This window comes from Pipistrellus hanaki, assembly GCF_964339955.1.
Source record: "Pipistrellus hanaki genome assembly, chromosome: 15".
Lineage (NCBI taxonomy): Eukaryota > Metazoa > Chordata > Mammalia > Chiroptera > Vespertilionidae > Pipistrellus > Pipistrellus hanaki.
In genome coordinates this window covers 38,165,324-38,188,253 of record NC_140517.1, presented here as the reverse complement: position 1 = coordinate 38,188,253, position 22,930 = coordinate 38,165,324, and the positions used below count along the sequence as shown (strand labels likewise).

Here is a 22,930-nt window from a genome sequence, read left to right as displayed (position 1 = left end):
GATGCCAAAAGGGAACTTCAGTGCATCCCCGGAGTGATGCCAGAATGTGGCACTGGATTCAGCCTGCCCTATGCCCAGCTGTGGCTTCCAGAGGTCATCGCTCCTCTCTGGGCCTCCAAATTCCCTTTTGCAAATGAGGGGTTTGGAATAGATCAGGGTTCCTTTGTGGGTCCTGGGGACCCTGGGTGTTTGGGGACTCATGCTTGGAGGACAAAGATCCAAGAGAAGATTTTTTATTTTGTCATTTCATTTGGTGAAATGACAAAATAAAGAAAATTAATAGGAACACATCCTGGACCACCTGGGTGGCGACTTCATAAAGGACCCCGCAGTGAGAGTTCGGTTTTGTGATTACACTCTTATTATCGTGGAGCTGAGCTGGCGTGTCCAGAACTGAAATGCCCGTGGGGACCAGGCAATCTGAAATGGGAAAACGAGGCCCTCCTCAAAGGGTTCGGCGGCCACGTGGCCCCTTGTCTGGAGTCTTAAAGATGGTGGCCCAGTGCTGCCATACCATGTGACATCATGAGGAGCCAAAAATTTGTATTTTTTTAAAGACAAAAACTCCCTGTTTTTAAATGTTGCAACCGATTTACGTTTTTATAAAACACAGTAGGGGTGAAACCAAACATGTCCCCGAGGGCACTGCCAACCAAGATGACACGAATGTTTGCCACCAGGCCGTGTGTCTGGCTAGCGTGCAGGTGTCTCCCATTGCCCTGCCAGTGCCCCCACCATTTTCCTGCACCTGCTCTGTGCGGACTGTGTGACTGAGCTCCCAGCTCTCAAAGGCCTCAGACGTTCTGTTGGGTTTGGACAGCAGATGAGAGGAGAGAAGAAAGGCCAAGAAAGGTATTCCCTCCCTGTATGACCAGCGCCTGGCGGTGCCCGGCTCCTCTCCTGCATCCCCTGCTCCTCCTGGGGAGGCCTCTCTCCATCTCACCACTGCCTGCCGAGACCCAGCCCCGGGGTCTCCACTGCCCACACCTCCGTAAAAGGCCCTTCATTAAACTCTCCTGTTTTATCCCTTTGAGGGGCCATTGCTTCCTGCCAGGATCTAGCTGGCACGGGTACCTTTGGGCTGTCAAGACTCTGAGCCAGATCACAATTGTCCTACCTCTGCCATGTGCTCACATTGAGTTACCATTCCTACGCTCTTCTCCACTGTGTCAATCACCAATCACAAGTGAGATACATTCCCTTAGAATGAGGCTTTAATTTATTCATCTCTTTAATACACTGACACTTTCCTGGAGCAGAGGGAGAACTCCTCTATCCATTACTGGTTAAGGAGAAAGGATACAGAGAGACTTAATACGTATGTGGTATGTTTTGATATTAGTCTGGGAATAGTTAGGAAGCTGGAGAATACCAAGTATTGGTGGAAATGTGGGCCATCATAATTCTCATGCCTGCTGGTGAGCGTTACAGACTGGGGCATCCATTCTGAAAACAACCAGTCCCATTAAACTATGGACACTCCCATGACCCGGCAATTCTTTCCCCTGTGTGTCCCCAAAACTTTTCTCACACTGGCTAATAGCACACAGAAAGATGTTCAGTGAAGTGCTATGTGGGGATGGGGTGGCAAGGAGCAGGGTCAGGGCTGGAGACCACGAGGAAGGGATGGGTCAAATATACACCAAGGACTCCATGCACCAGTGAGAACCAACAGATTAGATGCACACAGAGCCACATGAATGAGTCTTAAGACAAAGCTGAATGAGAAAATCATGCAAAAAAATGCAGTCTAGAATATGACAAAATTTGGGTCAGTCAGCAAACCTGCACCCACAAACCTATACACATGGGCTCCTAGGTTGATTGACAAAGTGACATCGAAGTTCAGGAGGGAAAGTCTTTTCAATAAGTGGAGCTGAGTCAATTGGATATCCATGCAGGCAGGGGGACCTGCCCCCCACACACTGTACACAAGAATAATACATTTCCTTTGGGTTATAAATCTAAATGTGAAGGGAATACAACAAGGCTTTTGGAAGAAAACATCAAATAATATCTCCATGGTCTTAGAGTAGGCAAATATTTCTTAAAGAAAACACAAAATGTTATCCATACAGAAGATAATTATTAAACATGTAAGTTTAAAAGTTCTGTTTATCAAAAGGCACTATCTAGCAAGTGAAAAGACGAGCCACAGAGAAGGGAGAAGATATTCACAACACATACATATGGCAAAGGACGTGGCCCCAGAATATTTACAAACTCCTGAAAAGCAGTCAAAAAAAGGCAGGAAAATAGGCACTTCCCAGGCTATCCAAATAGTCAGTAAACACATGGAAAGGTGTTCTTCCTCATTAGTTGTGATTAGTCATCAGTAAAATCCAAATTAAAGCCACACTAGAACGCACAGCTACCGGAATGGCTGAAATTAAAAAGAGTGACCATAGCAAGGTTTGGTGGGTTGTATACTCATACACTGTTGAGGGGAATGTAAAATGCTACAAACTGGCAATGTTTGCACCAAAGTTAGATATACACCTATCCTAGGATCCAACAATGTCACTCCGTGTGGGTCTAAGCCATCCGGACATGAGAGCGTATGCCCACCAAAAACACGTCCTAGGAAGTTTGAAGCAGCAATAGCTTTATCTGTAATACTCTGTAATACTAGCAATTGCTAGTTTGAACAGTCTGGTTTGTGAGAGCCCTAACATAAAAGCAACCCAAATGCTCACCAGCAGGTCGTTGGATAGGCTACGGCTTGGTCGCACTGTAGGACACTGCACAGCGATGAAGGAGAGCCTACATGTACAGGCAGAAGTGGATGGATCTTACAAGCAGAGTGTTGAGGGGGTGAAGTCAGACACAAAACAGTGCATGCTGTGTGATTCTGTTTATATGGAGCTCAAAAACTAGCAAAAGGCATGTGCACTGTCAGAAGTGAGGACAGATTTTATTCTTGAGCTGCAGTGATAGAGAGGTGGCCAGCGTGGGGCTTGTCTGGGCTGTCATATTCTGCATCCTTATCTGCTGGCTGGTTACAAGAGGGTGCTCGTTTGTGGAAATGCTGGACACTCGTGACTGATCAGCCTTTCTGTGTGCATGCCATACTTTAACAAAGAGTTAAAATATATGTCTACACACACACTAATTAGCCATGCACATTTTGAAAGATCTTCCACATGCGAGGGAAAGGATGTGCATTAAAAACTATTAGAATGGGTCCAGCCGGCATGGCTCAGTGATTGAGAGTCAACCTATGAACCAGGAGGTCACGGTTTGATTCCTGGTCAGGGCACATGCTCGGGTTGTGGGCTCCATCCCCAGTGTGGGGCATGCAGGAGGCAGACAATCAAGGATTCTCTCTCATCATTGATGTTTCTATCTCTCTCTCCCTCTCCCTTCCTCTCTGAAATCAACAACAAAATATATATATATTTTAAAATTATTAGAATGGTCGCCGCTGGGAGAAGGCCTTGGTGGGAGATATGGGAATAAAAGAGAGTAAATGAATGATAAAGAGGAGAGGGGCCTCAACGACAGTGGAGAGTGATGAAGGGAACTCTCTGAGCAACAGGTCCAGACAATTTTTTGCTTTCTTTTAAAATTTATTTTTATTATTGACACTGTTACAGATGTCCTCATTTCAGACAATTTCTTGAATGTCTTCATGCCATACATGTTATGGAGGACTCTGCTCAAAGGTTTGGCCTTAGTTTGAATAGAGAAAAACTATGAGAGAAGCAGGCAAAGGGATGCAGATGGAAATGTATCCTAGAGTCAAGGTCACATTAGCATTTCACAGGACAGTAGCATCACCAAGTTACTGTGAATGTGTATGTAACTGGTTTTGTGGTTTGAGTGTGGAGTCTGATATCATGTGTTTTATTGAATAGTTGTAGAGAACTGTAAGCATAAGAGATAGAAACAGAATTATGTGTCTGTGTGCATTTAAGAAACTACAGTTACAATAATTTAAGTAGACACAGGAAATGTATGAGAAATATTTTTTCTTAAAGGGGACCTCTACATTTCTCTAGACTAGATGCTGTCGGAGGCCCAGCCCTGATGTTCTGTGAGCCAATGATCCTAAGATTTGAAAGGTCTTTGATCTTCATGTTACCACATCCCATCTCTGCTTAAAACCTTACCACTGCTCCCTGGTGTCCTCACACCCTTCACTGGGGCCTACAAGGCTCCTTCAACATGTGACTCCTACTGGCTCCTCTCCCATCATCATTTACTCACCATCTGAACCCTCCTTACTCAAGTCGCTTCTGGAGATCTTGCATATGCTGTTCCCTCTGCCTGGAATAATATTGCACACTATACCCAGAGTTCACTACTCTTTGTCCTTTAGGCCTCAGTTTGGACATCTCCTCTTCCAGGAAGAAGCATTATTTGACTCTCCAGACTGAAGCAGGCACTTCATTTGGGCTCCTACAGCCTCCGGGCTTCCCTTCACAGCCTCCCCACCCCAGCCCCAACCCCTCCGGGTCATCACTATCTGGCTAGATCTAACTCTACCATTGGACTGGGAGCCCTGTAAGGGCAGGGCCAGAGCTGGCTCAGTCATCATTATGTCCCTCATATTGTCCAACAGAGGCCAGGCACAGAGCGGGCACTGAATAAATATTTTGTGGATGAAATAATAATGAAATTCTAAGATGATTCGTTTTTAAGCTTCTAAGAATCTAAAGGTATGATTTTAAGTTTTCATGAATAATATGTTTAGATCATTCTAGGTTCCAATATCAGAGGAAGCTGGCAATCCATGGCTGGAATTTGGTTCAAAGTTCTTTTTAATTGGGAAATTGCAAATAAACATCAAAGCTAGCAACTTTGGACCTGCATTTCCCCATGGGGAGAGCTGGTGTCCAGGGCATTTTTTTGCGAGGTGACCACAGCCCCCAGTCCACTCACTCATCTATGTCACTTGCTTCCCCAGGGTTTGACACCCTGTTCCACATAATTTTAATTCTAAAGCTCCAAAAATCGTAGTATTGAAGATCCCAAGATTGTCAAATGCTGAGTTACTGAAATTCTAAGATTCTGACTTTAAGGTTTCAAGATTTTATGATTATAACAATATATATTTTATGTGTGTAACAGTCCATGTTTCTGAGACATTAACATCCCAAGGGTCAAAGGTGCTAAGGCTCTGTTTTCAAGGCTTACGATTTTGAAGTTACCCGTCTCTGAGGGTCTTTGCTTATAAAGTTTTTTGTTTTTTTTAAATATATTTTTATTGATTTTTTACAGAGAGGAAATGAGAGAGATAGAGAGCTAGAAACATCAACCAGCTGCCTCTTGCACACCCCCTACCGGGGATGTGCCCGCAACCAAGGTACATGCCCTTGACTGGAATCGAACCCGGGACCTTTCAGTCCACAGACCGACGCTCTACCACTGAGCCAAACCGGTTTCGGCTGTTTATAAAGTTTTGAGGCTGATGATTAATCTCTCCTGAGGTCCTGAAGCCACGTGAAGACACAGTCGTAAGGTTCAAGGGTCTACAACTCCGCAGGTCTAAGGCTCTAAGATTCTATAACTCTGTAATTCTCCGGGTTTTGTTTATTTCGTTCTAAAATATCGAGTAGGTGCCCAACAATCCCAGCTGTCCCCAAGGGCTTCAGTGCTAAAGCAGGAAGGTTTGGTCATTTATCTCAGCATTCTCAGGATTCACATTTCTATTCAGAAATTCTAAAGGGTTAGGATTATAGCCCTCTATGTATATTAGAGTTTAGATTTCTAAGGGTCTGAGGCCCTAAGAAGCCAATGATTAAAATTCCTAAGGTCTGTGACTATAAAATTTGTTTACAAGAGTCTCCTCCATTTCTAAAAGTCTCGGTTTCAAACCATCTCCGGGTCTGACATTCTGAGGTCCTAAAACCTGGCAGCTCAGCAGTTCGGGATTCTAAGGAATCCCACGTTTCTGGGACTGTACATGTCCCTAAGGATCTAAGACTGCACTGCTACATACAAAAGCCACAAGCCACATTTAAATCTAAACCAATTAAAATTACAAATCCAGTTCATCAGGAGGGACTGGCCACATTTTAAGTGCTCATAACCGCAAGTACTGGTGTTTAGTATATTGGACACCCAGACAGAGAACATTTTCCCATCATCGTGGGAAGTTCTATTGGACAGCGCTGGTCTAAAGATTCAAGTTCTAAGTGCCTATAACTGTCTTCCCATCCTCCAGGCCATCCAGGACACAGATATTGAGGGATACAGACAACACCCAGCAGCCCCCTCCCTCTGACCTCCCAGCCCAGTCCTCTTCCAGGTACCTGCCAAGGCCTTGATCCGGGAGCACTCGAAGAGTGAGGGGGCCGTGGGCTGCTCCCGCTCCCAGCCCCGATCTGGGCTCTCCCAGCGGGCTGCAGGGTTGTTGTTGTTAGAGGCCGGCAGGCCCTCCATGTTGTCCACTTCCCCTGGTACCTGTGCCATCGGGGAGGGTGAGACCTGGGGATGGGCAGAGGTAGGTTAGAGCTGGAAGCAGGGCCTGAGCTCAGAGATCCCACTTCCAACGGTGCCTGGCTGTGCGTCCTGTCCCCTCTGTCGTCCTCAGTTTCCCTGTCTCTAAAGTGGACATAATAATCATGACAATAACGTTCACCCTGACTACACCATGGGGCTGTGGTAAAGCACCTGGGTAAGCTGGCACAGGGTAGGGGCTTGGCAAATTGTCACTGTTGATGTTGATAGAATGATAACACTGTTAGCAATAGAACTCTATAATGCAGTAATAATAATAATTAACATCTATTGAGTACTTGCACTGTACTCAGCACTTTATGTGCATTATCTCATTTAATTCCCACAAATTCCCTCTGTATGATAGGCTATTATTAGGCCCATCATACAGAGGAGGAAACTGAGACACAGAGGGGCTGATTCACTTGCCCATGGTCATTGCATTAACGACTCCAATTCTTCCCGATCGCCACGCCCTTTGTCCTATAACTCTTCAGTGTTCTCGATTGTGGCAATGGGGGTGGAAGAGTGAAGTGAGGGGCATGCCACCCCCGTTCACTCTGGGTTTGGCCACACGGCTTTGATGAACAGATTTAGGTGGACATGCGGGTGAGTTCTGACCTTAGGACTCGAGAGACCTTGTTTTTGCTTGAGCCTGACCATGGCCATGAGAAACACACTGCAAGGCTAGTCCAGGGCCAAAGCCCCAGGTGGTGCAGGCAAACCAGCAAAAGCAGCCAGCAGTCCACAGCCCCCTCCCCACCCAACACGTGAAGAAACCAGATGAGTCCAACCCAAGTCACTGACCTCCCTCAGACTCTGTGGCTACATAGATGCTTAGGTGTTTTAAGACACTGAGTTTGAGGGTGGTTTCTTATGCAGCATTATTGTGGCAATAGCTAACTGACAGGTCGCCTGGCTGGAGCCGTGTCCTAGAACACTGCCAGATTGCACACATGAAATTCAAGGGGGTGGGCCACATCAGATGCATCTCCTCTACCATCTGGGACCCCGGGCTTGATGCCAGGACAAGAAAGGAGGGAACTGGGAGGAAATCAACGTCTCCCTCCTAAAAAAAGTCAGACAGTTGCCAACCCACTGGATTTTAGGGAAGCTGGGTCTGCGTCTCGGTGGGTGTGGTGGGGATGGTCTCTTTTGCGGACTCTCCGAAATCCATTGTTATTCGCCCTCTTCCCTGGAAAGCTGGCACAGGGCTGCTTACCACCTGTGTGACCTTGGCTAAATCACATCCCCTCTGGCCTCACTTTGTTCATCTGTAAAATGGTAATTATAACAGCACCCATTTCCTAGGGGTGTTTGGAGATGAGATTGGTTAATAATGCAGGGAACATGGGAGCTAGTACCTACAAGCCCTCAAAGCATGGTCCTTGCTAGTATTTTCACTCCCTGGTCACACAGCAAATCAAAGTCAGACAGAAATGAGTTCAAGTCCTGCTTTACTCTTGCTGTAGCTTTAACCCAGTATCTTCAGTTTGGCCTCTCCGGGCCTCAGTTTCTCTCCCTGTTAAACAGTGAACACAATCCTCTCCATTGCGGGATGGGGGCACTTCACACTTGGTGAGCTCAGTCAGGCCCCTGGGAGCGGTCCTGGAGCAGCCCTGGCCCTGACGCAATTGAATGGGGAAGGAAGGGGTGGAGGGCAGAGGGTGGGAGGGAGTGTCCTGTGGCCGGGCCAAGGCTGGCGGGTGCAGGGCTGAAGGTGGGAGCAGATGCTTTAACCTCTCAGCGGCCGCGCCTCCCCCTGCAGTCCAGGCACCGTTCCGAGGAGGAGGCCTGGGAAGGACAAGGCCCGGGGAGACCCACGCGCGGCGCGGGGCTGCACTGGGCTGAGAGGGGGGGCTCGCTCTGCCCTCGGCCCTCCGCCTCCCCCCGCCAGGGAGACCCGAGGCTCAGGCCCGCCGCGCGCGGGGGAGGGATGCGGGGAGGTGGGGGATGCTGTCGGGAGGGGCTCCCCGCCCCGCGGTGCTCACCTGGGCCCGCGGCCGCGGTGCCGCTGTCCCCGCTGCTCCCGGCGCCGACCGCCCTCCCGGGCAGCGTCCGCGGCCGGGCCCGCGCCGCCCGCTCCGCTCGGCCTCGCCCGCCCGGTCCGCCGCCGGAGCCGCATGCGCCGCCGCCGCCGCGCCTCCCCCGCTCGCGCGGCCGCCGCGCCCGCGCGCCCCCGGGACCCTCTCCGCCCGCGGCCCCGCCGCCCCCGCCGCGGTGTGTGAGGCACAGGTGCACCCTCACCCACAGCCACTCACTGCCAGTCACACGGACAGGGCCCCCACAGCGTCCCAACACCACCCGCACCCACTCCCACGGCCCCCCATGGGGGTCACACAGGGTGACACCTGCAAACTCACAGGCCCACCCGGCTCCACCCGGGTCCCACCTCGGCTCCCACCCTAGTCACACATGTCACTGAAGTAGCCCCCTCCACGGGCGGTGTCACTCACAGCACACCCACACAGTGTCCCACATGCCTGTGGGTGTCACAGAGAGTGCTCCATCCTCAGGTCACACACAGCTTCACAACCACACAGGACTGCATGCCCTGCACACACAGACTCATCACACTCACCTGGGCCACACATCCCGCACGATCACACACTCACACCACGCCACAGGAGGTCACAGCATCACCACAGTCACAGCCCCACCCTCAGGGCGTCACAGAGCCACACACCCTTACAGGACACACGCAGTGTCACACTGCCACCATCTAACAGGCGCACACTCTTATAACGTGCCACACGTGTCCCACACTCACACCATGCCCGTGGCCTGGACGCATGTAGCAGCATCACAGGCCGCCACTGGCACCGACTGTCACCACAGGGTCACACAGAACAGTGTCAGTGCTCCCCACACATGGAGTCACGCAGTCTCCCACTGTGATGCAGGTCACACACACAGGATGGCGAGCGGTGTCACCATAACCATCTCTCCTTTGGGGTTACTCACAGTCACACAGTCACACCGACACAAAGACACGCATTGCACCGTGTCAGCCCGCACACCCACACTGTCCTCCCTCCCCGCCTCCCCTGGGGAGGCCTGGGGCCCAGAGTGAGTCCCAACACACCTCCAGGCCCCAGGACAGGGGAGAGGGGGCGTGGGCCCCGATAGCCCGGGGCGTGGCCCGCCATGGCCCCGCCCCCTGGCCTCGCCCCTGGCCCCGCCCCTGGGGTCCGGAGCGCCGGGGGCGGCACTGGGCCCGCAATTTCGTGCGGATCAGGGGTGGCCACACCTCCCAGCCTGAGAGGCGGGCGGCGGGCGGGGCGGAGCCCACTGGGCCCGCCCACTCCCTGCTTCTGGCTGACGGGGTGCCCCGTGGGCCCCGCCCCTTGGCCGGGCGGGGTGCGGGGCGCGGGGCGCGGGGCGGGCTGAGGCGTGTCCCGAGCCCTAGGCCCGCCCTCCCGCTAGGGAAGGGCGCAGAGGGCGGGCCGGCCGCCAGTGGGTTCCCGCGCGTTCCGAGGCTCCGCAGGCTCCCACCCACGACCTCGCAGCATGTCGGTGAAGAAGATTGCCATCTTCGGCGCCACCGGCAGGACCGGGCTCACCACGCTGGCTCAGGCGGTGCAAGCAGGCATGAGCGGGGGCGGCGGGAGGGGTCACGGGTGCGCAGGCAGAGCACTGGGAGGGCCGTCGAGGGGTCTGGCTGAGGTTGGGGCGGGCCGTCCGTGCGCGGTGTGTGAGGACCCAAAGGGCACAGTGTTAGCAGTGGGGAACGCTCTGAGATCCAATTCTGTGAGTTCAAGGAAGAGGAATGGGCCCTGGGAGGCCGGGGAACTCATGACAAGTTTAAATATTGGCGCTTATGACAAGTGCTGTTACGGAGGTGGCGGTGGTGGTTGTGGTGGAGGAGGTGGTGGTGGTAGTGGAGGTGGTGGCGGTGGCGGTGGCGGTGGAGGTGGTGGTGGTGGTGGAGGTGGCGGTGGAGGTGCCGGTGGAGGTGGCGGAGGTGGTGGTGGCGGCGGTGGAGGTGATTGAGGTGGTGGTGGAGGTGGAGGTGGTGGTGGAGGTGGTGGTGGAGGTGGTGGTGGAGGTGGTGGCGGAGGTGGTGGCGGAGGTAGTGGAGGTGGTGGTGGAGGTGGTGGAGGTGGTGGTGGAGGTGGTGGCGGAGGTGGTGACGGAGGTGGTGGCGGTGGAGGAGGAGGTGGTGGTTGGCACACCCAGAGTATACAGGTTACTAAGCCTGGCAACGCTTCCCTCCCTCCACCTTCCTCTCCTCACAAGTGTTAAATCCTCACAGCACTAAATGTGGGGTGGGATCTAGTGTCACCTTACTTCGCAGATTAGAAAACTGAGGCAGGAGAGTGACTTGCCCATTGTCATATAGCTGGGAAGTGACAGTGCTGGGATTTGAACCCATGCTCATAACCACCAAAAGCCCACTGGTTCTTGGCTTGGACACCAAGACAGGAGGTTGGAAAGTCTGGGGGGTGGGGGAAGGGAGGGTTGTGAGTCCATCTAATGGAGAGAGGGTCACAGAAACATGGGTGAAGACTTGGGGACCCCGAAAGTCAGTGAGGCTGAAGTTCAGAGTCCCGGGGAAAGGGCATAGTTGGGAGCCTCCTGCGGCCACTGTCCAGACTTCACCCACACCCAGCTGGGCCTGAGACCTCCAGATATAGGGCCCCACCCTTGCGGGTCTTGGTGACTCTGAAGATACGGACTATCTGGGAGTCCCAAAAGGGTGGAGGCCACCAGGATTGCATTCTCTGCTGTCTCCTAGTCCAGCCCTCCTTTGGAGGCACTCTGCCTGAAGAATCCCCACTCGGCCCACTGCCCTCCCCCCTAGCTTGGATCTTAACTTGTGGAAGGGGAGAGACAAAGTTGCTGATAAACAATGTGGGGGGGGAAGTAAGAGGAGAAGTAAGAAGTGCTGAGTAAATAAGGAAAAATAATTAAGGGGCGGGGGGGGGGGGGGGGGGGGGGGGGGGGGGGAGTGCTGAGTCACTCTGAGGATTTGGTTCCCGTGTTACTACCTTTTCCTTAATCCTGAGTTCCACTGGAGCCTGCTCACCCACCTGCTGGCCACCATTGGGGCTGCACGTGGGGAATTGAGAGCTGGGGCTTGGGGGAGGCCTTGCCTTCTCATGGTGGCTCTGACAAGACCCTGCACAGCTCAGAGCCTTGCTGTTGAATGAGCTAGGCTTTTATTAACCCAGTGATCCTATGGGGGCGAGTTCTTAACAGGCCTGGACTCTAGTGCTAGCCTGCCCACATTCAAGCCCCAACTCTGCCACTTAACCACCTGTGTGGCCAACGCCTGGTCTGCGTACCTAGCTATTTGTTATGTGGGGAAGAAACCAGTAGCATTTGCCCTGGGGTCTTGTGATAATTAGATAATATAACATATGGAAAGTGCCTAGAACCATAGATGGTGCTCAATAAGCAATCCTTGACTGAATGAACTTAGATCGTGGCTGTGTGATCCTGGCCCAGTGTCCTAAGATTGCCTCTGTTTCCCTATCCTCAAAAGGCATCATAATAACACCTACCTTGTAAGGTTGTTGCGATCTGGTGCTTTTCAACCTGTGGGTCATAGTGAGTTCTACATATATGCAGTTGGTTACAATATCTGAATGTATCACATGTTAAATATTGGTTTTATGGGTTTGTATATACAGGATTAGGCTGTGAAATATATTTTGTATTGAGGTTTGAGATTTTTAAAAAAGCTTAAGAGGGGCTTTAACTCTGAAATTTACTCTCAACTAGTTAGGAAAACACTATATATATATGTTATGTATAATTACATATATATATAAATATATGTATATACACATATAATCATGTATGTTATAAGTATACTGTATAAACACATGTGCACATAGACATAGAGAAGGGTAAAGTAAAAGCAATATGAAAATCTAGGTCTTGCACCTTTTGTATAGGTCTGAATTTATTTCAAAATAAAAAAACAGAAAACTAAAGAGATTTTTTTTTAAAGCTTGGTAAATGCCTTACAAATGCTCTTATTCTTTGTAAAGGGTAAAATCTGTGAAGTGTAAACTGTTTGGTATGGTAGCCACTAACTTATATTTAAATTTAAATGTTGGTTGTGTTAAAAATTTTAAGAGGAGCTGAAACCGGTTTGGCTCAGTGGTAGAGTATCGATCTGCAAACTGAAAGGTCCTGAGTTCGATTCCGGTCAAGGGCATGTACCTTGGCTGTGGGCACATCCCCGGTGGGGGATGTGCAGGAGGCGGCTGGTCGATGTTTCTCTCTCATCGTTTCTGGCTCTCTATCTCCCTCCCTTCCTCTCTGTAAAAATCAATAATAATAATATATATATATATATATATATATATAAAATTTCAAGAGGAAAACCCACATTTATCTGTGGAAAGAGCTCAGCACAGCACTTCTCAAATGTCACTAATCACCATTAATGTAGCATTGATAAGTGCCCTCGTGCTGAGATCCTGTGTCAGAGTTCTCACTGTCTGTGAGAACTTGTTCTTCCCCAAAAATACCCACAGTTTACCAGGATCTGTCTTACCCAACCCAGTGGCAGGTAAGCAGTGCCCACATTGGCACGCAAAAGGCCTTGCTCCTCCCAGATGCAGGTGAGGGCTGCACAGATTTGTGTCCTTCCCTTATGAAAGGTGGTCTCATAGGATGGGAACACAGGATTGTGGTCTTCGCTTTCTTTTCTTTAAAAAAAAAATTTATTTTCCAGTTACACTTGGCATATCCTATATAATAAAGAGCTAATATGCTAAGTAGACCGAGTAGCAGAACAACCGTCCGGACAACCTTCCGGGTGAAGCCAGGGTTGCGAGGGCCGGCAGAGGCAGCTGGGGCTGCGAGGGCCGGGCCCCTTGCATGAATTTTGTGCATCGGGAAGCTAGTAATATTATATTAGTTTCAGGTACACAGCCCAGTGATTAGACATTCATATACCTTACAAAGTTGATGACCTTCACTTTCTAGAGAAGACTAAAAGGGGTTTCCTGAGATTCCTCAGCCAGTAGGTGGCAGAACTAGAGTTTGACCCAGGTCTTTGGGGCGGTAAAGCCTGTGCTTTTGTGTTTATAGAAAGTCAGGGAGGTGGTGGCAAATATGGCACAGTCTGTGGCCCCATAGGACCCTGGGTCTATTCCAGGTCAGCGCAAGTAGGGCCGTGAAAGAGGAAGCACGCGTGGCCGGTGGGGCCTGTGGAGAGGGTAAAGGTTCCAGGCGGAGGGCTCAGGAGGCAGCAGCATGTGTTTGAGGAACTGCAGCGGTGGCAGAGGACGGGGGCCCCAGCACAGGGTGGGAAGGAAGACCGGCCAGATCCTGAGGGGCCTTAAAGGTTGCCATGGTGACTATATCTCAGGGCACGGGATCACAGGAGAGATATGGGGGGTCAGGGCGGGACCACTTCTCTGGAAGCCTCTATCTGGCTGCCATGCGGAACTGGATTGGAGAAGAGGTGACGGGGGGTCGGGAGAGCCTGGGAGGGTTACACCAGGAAATAACATTGTGAGGTGATTGACAGGCATAGGAACAGCTAGCACCCATGTAGCACTCATTCCCATGCCAGGCACTCTCCTAAACTTTTCATTTGTTTTAGTTTTGTATTTTTTTAATTTTCTTTATTGTTGAAAGTGTTACAGATGTCCCTTCCCCCCCACAATTTACCCCTTCGAGCTCGCGTCCACCCCCAGGCCTTGTCTGTGCCCATGGGTTATGCAGATATGCACATAGGTTCTTTGTTTAATCTCTTCCCATCCACCTACCTCCACCTTCCCTCTGAGACTCAACAGTCTGTTCCATCCATGTTCCTATGTCTCTGGATCTATTTTGTTCATCAGTTTATTTTGTTCCTTTTCAATGAGATCATGTGATTTTTTAAAAATATGTTTTTATTGATTTTAGAGAGAGAGTAAGGGAGAGGGATAGAGAGATAGAAACATGGATGATCGGCTGCCTCCTGCATGTCCCCTACTGGAGATCGAGCCCAAAACCCAGGCGTATGCCCTGACCCAGAATTGAACTGGTAACCTCTTGGTTCATGGGTCCATGCTCAACCACAGAGCCACACCGGCTGGCGTAGTTTAAGTTTTGTATTTTTATGACAGCTTTATTAAGGTACAATTCACACTCCATACAATCCACCCCTTTAAAATATACAATTAGTCCAGCTGGCGTGGCTCAGTGGTTGAGGAGGTCATGGTTTGATTCCTGGTCAGGGCACATGCCCAGGTTGCAGGCTCAATCCCCAGTGTGGGGCATGCAGGAGGCAGCCGATCAATGATTCTCTCTCATCACTGATGTGTCTGTCTCTCTCTCCCTCTCTTTTCCTCTCTGAAATCAATAAAAATATATTTTTAAAATGTTTTGATTTGAGAGAGAGAGAAAGAGAGAGAAACATTGATCTGTTGCATCCTGCACATCCCCTACTGGGGATGGAGCCTGAAATCCAGGCGTGTTCCCTGACTGGAATCCGCCTGCGACCTCTCTCAGTGCATGGGATGAAGCCCGGCCAACTAGGTCACATGGCCAGGACCTAGGATTCTTTCATACACATATTCTAAGTACAAGCCCCTTACCAGAGATACACTTTGCAAACTTTTCTCCCACGCTGTCTTTTTACTTTCCGGATGGTGCTCTTAGGAGTACATGAATGTTTAATTTCAATGTTGTGTCTATTTTTTCTTTTGTTGCTTGTGCTTTTGGTGTTGTAGCTAGGTGTCTAACCCAAAGTCACAAAGATTAATGCCTATGTTTCTTCTAAGTGTTTTACAGTTTTAGATCTTACATTTAGGTCTTGAGTCATTTTAAGTTAATTTTCATATATGTTATAAGGTAGGAATCCAACTTCATTCTTTTTTATGTGGATATCCAGTTGTCCTGACACCATTTGTTGAATGGTCTTGCCACCTTTGTCAGAAATCAATTGTCTACATTAAGCTTTTAGTTCTATTTTTTTAATAAATATATATATATTTTATTGATTTTTTTTACAGAAAGGAAGGGAGAGGGATAGAGAGTTAAAAACATCGATGAGAGAGAAACAGCCGCTTCCTGCACACCCCCCACCGGGGATGTGCCCACAATCAATGTACATGCCCTTGATCAGAATTGAACCTGGGACCCTTCAGTCCATAGGCCAACACTCCATCCATGGAGCCAAACAGATTTCGGCACAATAGTGCTTTATTGATGAAACATTAGTTTCAATGGGTACAAAATGGCTGTGTAAATATTATTTAACCCTACAACAAGCCTATAATGTAGAGACTATTATTTGTGTCACTTTGCAAATGAAGGGCCTGCCGAAATTGGTTTGGCTCAGTGGATAGAGCATCAGCCTGCGGACTCAAGGGTCCCAGGTTCGATTCTGGTCAAGGTCATGTACCTTGGTTGCGGGCACATCCCCAGTAGGGGGCGTGCAAGAGGCAACTGATCGATGATTCTCTCTCATTGATGTTTCTAACTCTCTATACCTCTCTTCCTCTCTGTAAAAAATCAATAAAATATATATATATATATATATATATATATATATATATATATATATATATATTTTTAAATGAAGGGCCTAAGGCTCAAGGAGGGTAAGTGACTTGCCCAATGTCTAGCTAGTGGTAAGACTGGAATTCAAGCCGAGGGTTACTTTGAGAACTAGATATGTAAGAGAGTTTATATTTGTAAGACACTTGACACCTGGCACAGAGTGATGACCAATGAGGTTTCTTTGTTAGTATCATTATTTCTATATATCCTATATGTTTCCATTGAGTTTAAGCACCATTTAAGCACTGCCCTCCCAGCTCATCTTGCCCATCCCCAGCCCACCAGCCATTTCTCAAGGAGCTGTGGTTCGGTTTTCAGGAGGATGATATATGTGGCTGACTCAGGCTGCTGTAACAAAATTGGGTGACTTAAACAACATTCATGCCTTCCTTTCTCATAGTTCTGGAGGCTGGGAAGTCCAAGATCAAAGTACCAACAGGTGTGGTTTCTGATGAGAACCTTCTTCCAGGCTTGTAGATGTCTTTCTTACATGATGGAGAGAGAGCTCTGGTTTATCTTCCTCTCCTTCTAAAGACACTAATCCCACCACGGGGCCCACACTCGTGATCTCATCTAAACCTACTTACCTCTAAACACCATCACTTTGACGGGACATTTCAGCCCATAACAGAGCCCACCATTAATCTTTTTTTTTTAACCAGAGGCCTGGTGCATGAAATTCGTGCACAGGTAGGGTCCCTAGGCTTGGCCCAAGATCAGGGAATATCGAGCCTTCCTTCACTCTACACTGCCCCCTGGTGGTCAGCACATGTCTTTGCCAGCAATCAACCTCCGGGTCTCCCAGCCCAGCTCCGGAGGGGACAATTTGCATGTTAGTTAGCCTTTTATAGTGATATAGATATCACCATTTGTATTTATAGTGATATAGATACCTCCTTTGTCACTGTTTTTAAAAAAAGGATAATTATGTTGGTTGTGAACTTTAAAATGGGTATGTATATGGGGAAGGGGAGACATAAGTTATCAAAAATTCTTTTGGGAGGAAATATACCAAGGCAATGTTCAAAATCTTTAATGGCCACTAAGGCAGGGCCTGGCTCTGCAGAAGTAAGGCCTGGGGCACCAATCCCAGCACTGGGCAACCTTTAGGCAACTCATGTCTTCCTCAGTTTCTTCCAGGACTATGGATGCCAGTTCAGTTGCCAGAGGGTGGAGAAGTCTGTGGCGGGGGGGGGGGGGGGGGGGGGGGGGGGCGCAGCGAGGGCTTTAGAGGCATCAATGCAGGTTGTTTATGGGCCGGCATGAAGGAATGGCCCAATCTTAACAACTGCCTCAATATCAGCGGTCGGTATGCCAGCAAAAATGCTGGGCGGCCCCTGCCTCAGAACAGAACCAGAGGATGTATTGGAGGCCTCATGGAACCCTCAGGAGCCCAGGAGTGCCCGCCCGAGAGCCTACTGACCTGCCTCTCTGCCCTTCTGTGCCCACAGGTTACGAGGTGACGGTGCTGGTGCGGGACTCCTCCAGGCTGCCCTCGGAGGGGCCTCAGCCAGCCCACGTGGTGGTGGGCGACGTTCGGCAGGCGGCCGATGTGGACAAGACTGTGGCCGGGCAGGACGCTGTCATCGTGCTGTTGGGCACCGGCAATGACCTCAGTACTCGGCCCCCCCTCTGCCCACGGCCCCCACCTGCACCTCGGCCCCCAGCACCTCCCCCACCCCCTGCCCCACCTCTGCCACCCCCGCCACCGCCGCCGCCACCCACCAGTGACAGCCACTCTCTGTCCCCTCTAAGGTCCCACCACAGTGATGTCCAAGGGTGCCCAGAACATTGTGGCTGCCATGAAGGCCCATGGTGTCGACAAGGTCGTGGCCTGCACCTCGGGTGGGTGGTGGGGTCACAGGGATGGGGCTGAAGGGTGGGGGTGGGGGGTAAGTGGCAGCCCAGAGGCCTTTGCAAGGTGGCATTGGAGCCATCTCAAGTTACTGTGCATTTATGGAGCACCACTTGTGTGCCTGGACCTTGCTGGGAGATGCCAGGGACATAGTGGTGACCAAAACAGCCCTGGGCCCTATACTCACGGGTCTCACAGATGACAGGGAAGAGGTAAACAGCAGTCATCAAACAGTGACAGGCCACAATTGTCAGGGCCGCCACTAGGGGGAGGCAGCCAAGGCTGAGAGGTCAGACCCAGGATGGGGCCCAGGCAGAGAGGTCAAGGCCAGGATAGGGGACAGCCTAGAGGACTTCGAGCCCAGAGGAGGCACCTAACAGTCTGAGATGAGGTTAAGGAGTGTTCTAGGGGAAGTGACAGAGCTGTGGGTACACAGACCACATCTCTGCCTTCACAGCTCTCCAGGTATGGGAGATGAGCATGAGAAAAACAGTTGCCCCAAATAATCCCAACGGAAGGCTGCAGGGTACATAACAGCAGTTAATGCTAACAGGTAGCATTTCCTGAGCACCTACTGTGTGCCAGGCACCGTGTGAGCACCTTAGAGATGAATGCCACTTCACCCTCACAGAACTCGAGTTCACTCGTGGTGGCACATGGCAGGCACACAGTCAGCAGAAGCTGTTGTCTCCCTTGTATAGCTAAGGTCATGGAGGCCCATTGGCTTACCAAGTTCACACAGCTGTGGCTGCAGAGCGGGCGTGTGAGGCCGGGCTGTCTTGTCTCCAGCAGCCGCATTCCTCACACCAGAGCCTCCCAGAAAGGGGAGTGACGGGAGGGAGGGCTGCCTGGTAAGACAGCGGGACTGGGCAGAGGGATCAGCCTGGCTGTGGAGGCTGTGAGGCCAGAGCGTGGCTTCAGCAGAGCTGGTGAAGGGGAGAGCGGTGAGGTCAGGCCTGATGGGGCCAGGTCAGGTGGGCACCTGAGGGGGATTTGCCTTTGCCCTGAGTGAGACGGAGCCATGGATGAGCTCCAGCCCCTCTGGTGTTCACAGGCCCCTTCCGGCTGCGTTCAGGGGACAGACTGAGGGCAGAGACAGGGAGAACAGCGGACAGAAGCGGGTGGGGTGGGAAGCGGTCAGCTCTTATGTGGCCTATAAGAGAGAGATTTTGAGCCTGAAGCAACCGGAAGGCCGCGGTGAGCCCCTGCGGGGATTTGTCCTGGTGCTAACCTGGCCAGGCTGCCCTGCCTTCGCTGACCCTGCCCTGTGTCCCCCAGCCTTCCTGCTATGGGACCCGACCAAGGTGCCCCCACGCCTACAGGCCGTGACCGATGACCACATCCGGATGCACAAAGTGCTGCAGGACTCGGGGCTGAAGTACGTGGCGGTGATGCCGCCCCACATCGGTGAGTGGGGCCGGGACCAGCAGCGGCGTGGCCACCGGCCTGCCCCTCCTGTCCTCTGGGGACATTTGCCAGGCCTGGCCTGGCTCACCTCAAATAGCAAACCTTCTCCTCCACACTTCCTGTCCTCTTTCCTGCTCGATTTTATTCTCCTTCCTAACGTTTTTCAGTTATGTCTGCTGGACAAACCATTCTCGTTTATTCTGACTCGGTGCCCAGAGCTGACTGGGCTCAGGGAGGCTCGCACCCGAGGCTGCCCAGCTGCTGGAAGGCTTCCTCCCAGACACCCGGGTGGCTGATGGAACCAGTATGTGGCCTCCCCTGAAGTCAGGCCCCAGCGCTGCTTCCGCTACGCTCTGTTATTAGAAGCGAGTTCCGAGGGCAGGCCCAGATTCAGAGGAAGGGGGCTTACACTTCACTACCTGTTATTTCTTATTTATTGCGTGTCTCCCTCACTAGGGTGCCCACTGTTTGGAGGAATGGATCTTGTCTTGGTTAGACCACAGCTGTGTTCCTAGTGCCTGGACCAGGACCTGGCATATAGGAGATGCTCAGCAAATATTTGTTGGGTGAATTAATACGGGGAACCTCCTCCCATAATGGTGTTGTGGAGGGAACCAGTAAACTTCACCTGTGCCCTCTTCCCCCTAGCGGGTCTGGAATCCCCACCGAGAGACAGAGTCAGACACAGGGAGAGAGCCATTCATTCAGCAGATACCTCTTGCATGAGGAGCACTGGCAATAGAGCCTCTGCTCCCATGAGGCTTACATTTCTAGGGGGGAGATCAGCATAGGACAAAACCCCGCAGGGGGTCCCGGCTGCCTTCCAGGTGCTTCAGGCTCAGACTGTCTCTCACAGGCCCCATAAGAGCCGGATATGGCTGGCGGGCAGAGCTACAGAGTGAAGAAGCAAACACAGTGAAGGGAGTAGAAATGGTTGCCGTTTATGAAACGTAGGCTCTGAAGGAGGTGGCCTCCTGCACTGAGGGGAGCGGACTGGGATAAGGAACAGCAACGAAAAGACCCAAAGGCCTGAGCTGGAGGAAGAGTTCTGCTCCACCCCCTGCTCTCTGGGGCCCCTGACAGGAGTGAGGGATGACATACCCTAGAGCCGTGGTCGGCAAACCGCGGCTCGTGAGCCACATGTGGCTCTTTGGCCCCTTGAGTATTCTTTTTTTTTTTTTTTTTTTAAATATATTTTATTGATTTTATACAGAGAGGAAGGGAGAGAGATAGAGAGTTAGAAACATCGATGAGAGAGAGTCATCGATCAGCTGCCTCTTGCACACCCCCTACTGGGGATATGCCCGCAACCAAGGTACATGCCCTTGACCGGAATGGAACCCGGGACCCTTCAGTCCCCAAGCCGATGCTCTATCCATTGAGCCAAACCAGTCCCGGCAGGCCCCTTGAGTATTCTAACGCCACTTCTTCAAAATAGACTCGCCCGAGCCGAAAACCGACTTCTGCGCATGGGCCACGAAGCTTCAATCGCACTGTACATGCGCGCCCACACGCGGTATTTTGTAGAAGAGCCACATTCAAGGGGCCAAAGAGCCGCATGTGCTTTGAGAGCCGTGGTTTGCCGACCACTGCCCTAGAGGGTCAATTAAGGTTCAGTGTTTAGATTCAATTAAGGGATTGTATCAAGACCCTATAGATACCAAGGTCCTGAGCTTTGGCTCAGTGGAGAAGCTGCCTCGTGGAGAAGCTGGGTGAAACTCCAGCCGTTGGCCTCTGAGCCTCAGATTCCTCGTCTGTAGACAGGGCTCACTATACTTCTTGACCTGCCAGGTTTGAAGTAAGTACCGGAGAGGTCATGCCTAAAAGTTATTCTAACACAGAGTACTTTTCAAAGTTTTTTGTATGTGTACATGTAAAACTATAAAACCTCCAGGAAAGTTGAAGGAATGAAATGTTTCTGAATACTCAAACTCTTTATTTGGGCTTAGCTTTTAACCTTTTTGCCTTGTTTGCATTTTGCCCTGTTTTTCTATATCTAACTGGCTATCTATCAATTATCTACACTTGTACCTAATGTTACACACACACACACACACACACACACACACACCAAACAGTATTTTTGACTGAACCACTTAAGAGTAAGTTGCAGACATTGTCATACTTCACTCCTAGAACCTCAATCACCATCTCCCAAGAAGAACAACAATGTGTGTAAGCCGAAGGGCTATTATTTTTTGACAATAGGGGAAATTTATCTTCTAGCCAAAACCGGTTTGGTTCAGTGGATAGAGCGTCGGCCTGCGGACTGAAAGGTCCCAGGTTCGATTCCGGTCAAGGGGGTGTATCTTGGTTGCAGGCACATCCCCAGTAAGAGGTGTGCAAGAGGCAGCTAATCGATGTTTCTAACTATTTCTCTCCTTTCCTCTCTGTGAAAAGTCAATAAAATATAAGTCAATAAAATATGTATCTTTTTTTTTTAATGTTTCTTGTAACATGAACCAGGTGTCTTTTTAAATGCCTTACGTCCTGGATTTCTGGTTATTTCTCACAGATGCAGATTAAACATTTTGGTAGGAATGCAATGAGGGTGAGGGTGTGTGTTTCTTAGTGCACACGGTTCCAGGCTGTCCCTGTACTGTACGCTGTCTTTGGTCCCTAAATTAAGTTGGTCACTGGCAAGTGTTTTGTTTTGTTTTTTAATTATTATAATGCAGCCACTAGATGCCCTGTAACTGCCCATCATGCTGTCTGCTGTCTCTGCTGTCTAAGAAAGACCTGGTTGTACCCCTGGCACCAGGACACTGACTCCATATTCACAAAGTCAGAAAAATGTGTTCTTTCACTGCCTGCGAAATCCAGTCCCATGCCTGAGACATGCCACTCCGCCGGGGGCCGGGAGACAGGAAAGCATCCAGAAGGAGAGACCAGGGCAAATCCAGCCTTTGCCACTTAAAAGTGGCTTTCTCTCTCCAAGATTCAATGTCCCCATTGATAAAACAGAATTAACAAATAGTTCCTAGCCCGTTCTCTGCTTTATTTCTCCCCATCTAACACAATGTGTGTTGCACTTTATTCTTAGTTGTCTTTGCCTAGTAAGTGACTACATACTGAGAGCAGGAATTTCTGTTTGTTCCTCGCTGGGTGCCCAGCACCTGACACATAGTAGGTCTCCAGAATTTGTCGGATTGATGAAACAAAGGGTATAGATTAGTGCTGCGCACGTGGGAAGGGTTTCACATAGCATGGCTCTCAGTACCATTATGGCTGGGCACACTGTAGGCCGCCTGGGGCCACCGTAGTGATCACGTTGGGGAGCCAAGAAAGACCTTTACTTGCCCTCTGTCTTCATTCTGCAGGAGACCAGCCACTGACCGGGGCCTACACGGTGACCCTGGACGGACGAGGGCCCTCGAGAGTCATCTCCAAACATGACCTGGGCCACTTCATGCTGCGCTGCCTCACCACCGATGAGTATGATGGGCACAGAACCTACCCTTCCCACCAGTATGACTAGGGCTCTGCCCCTGCCCGGGAGGACAGCATGCTGGAGAACGTGGAGCAAAGGAAGGGAGCAATAAAGCTTGAGCCAAGAGCTTCAGATTATGCCAGAAGTTCCCACTCTGGCTTTGGGCATCTCCGTGTCTCTGTCTGCCTTGCGTGTAAGATTCTCCGGGGATTCCTTCATTTCCTCAGTTGCAGTTTATTGCTCTGCACCCGGCCCTGTGTTGGGGACCGCGTGGTGACTGT

At 50.5% G+C, this 22,930-nt stretch overlaps 2 protein-coding genes across 5 annotated transcripts in view; one reads left to right on the top strand and one right to left on the bottom strand.

The window, feature by feature from the left end:
• SPTBN4 (spectrin beta, non-erythrocytic 4) overlaps positions 1–8,567 on the bottom strand; it is a 77,589-nt gene extending 69,022 nt beyond the window's left edge. For 2 of the 3 annotated variants that reach the window (XM_084860906.1, XM_084860907.1), the window contains exons 1-2: positions 8,436–8,567; positions 6,258–6,432 (exon numbers count right to left, since the gene is read on the bottom strand). In XM_084860906.1, coding sequence (XP_084717032.1) covers positions 6,258–6,417 — 160 coding nt within the window. In that variant the 5' untranslated portion in view covers positions 6,418–6,432; positions 8,436–8,567. The remainder of the gene's footprint in view (positions 1–6,257; positions 6,433–8,435) is intronic. The other variant, XM_084860908.1, reaches the window with a different exon arrangement.
• Positions 8,568–9,820: 1,253 nt separating this feature from the next.
• Positions 9,821–22,814, top strand: BLVRB (biliverdin reductase B). Of its 2 annotated transcripts, none has more exons than XM_084860982.1 (5): positions 9,821–10,033; positions 17,409–17,573; positions 17,713–17,802; positions 19,091–19,219; positions 22,540–22,814. In XM_084860982.1, exons 1-5 carry the CDS (start codon positions 9,955–9,957, stop codon positions 22,695–22,697), a joined length of 621 nt encoding a protein of 206 aa, XP_084717108.1. In that variant the 5' UTR covers positions 9,821–9,954; the 3' UTR covers positions 22,698–22,814. The 2 variants fall into 2 exon arrangements, with proteins under 2 accessions (XP_084717108.1, XP_084717109.1); XM_084860983.1 differs by lacking the exon at positions 9,821–10,033 and adding an exon at positions 10,119–10,194.
• Positions 22,815–22,930: the final 116 nt, after the last annotated feature.

Bases quoted from the DNA above. Each gene is read 5' to 3' on its own strand.
- BLVRB (XM_084860982.1), top strand. From the start codon at position 9,955: ATGTCGGTGAAGAAGATTGCCATCTTCGGCGCCACCGGCAGGACCGGG. The intron at 10,034-17,408 runs GCATGAGCGGGG...CTGTGCCCACAG, and splicing joins GGCTCAGGCGGTGCAAGCAG to GTTACGAGGTGACGGTGCTG. The intron at 17,803-19,090 runs GTGGGTGGTGGG...TGTGTCCCCCAG, and splicing joins GGTCGTGGCCTGCACCTCGG to CCTTCCTGCTATGGGACCCG.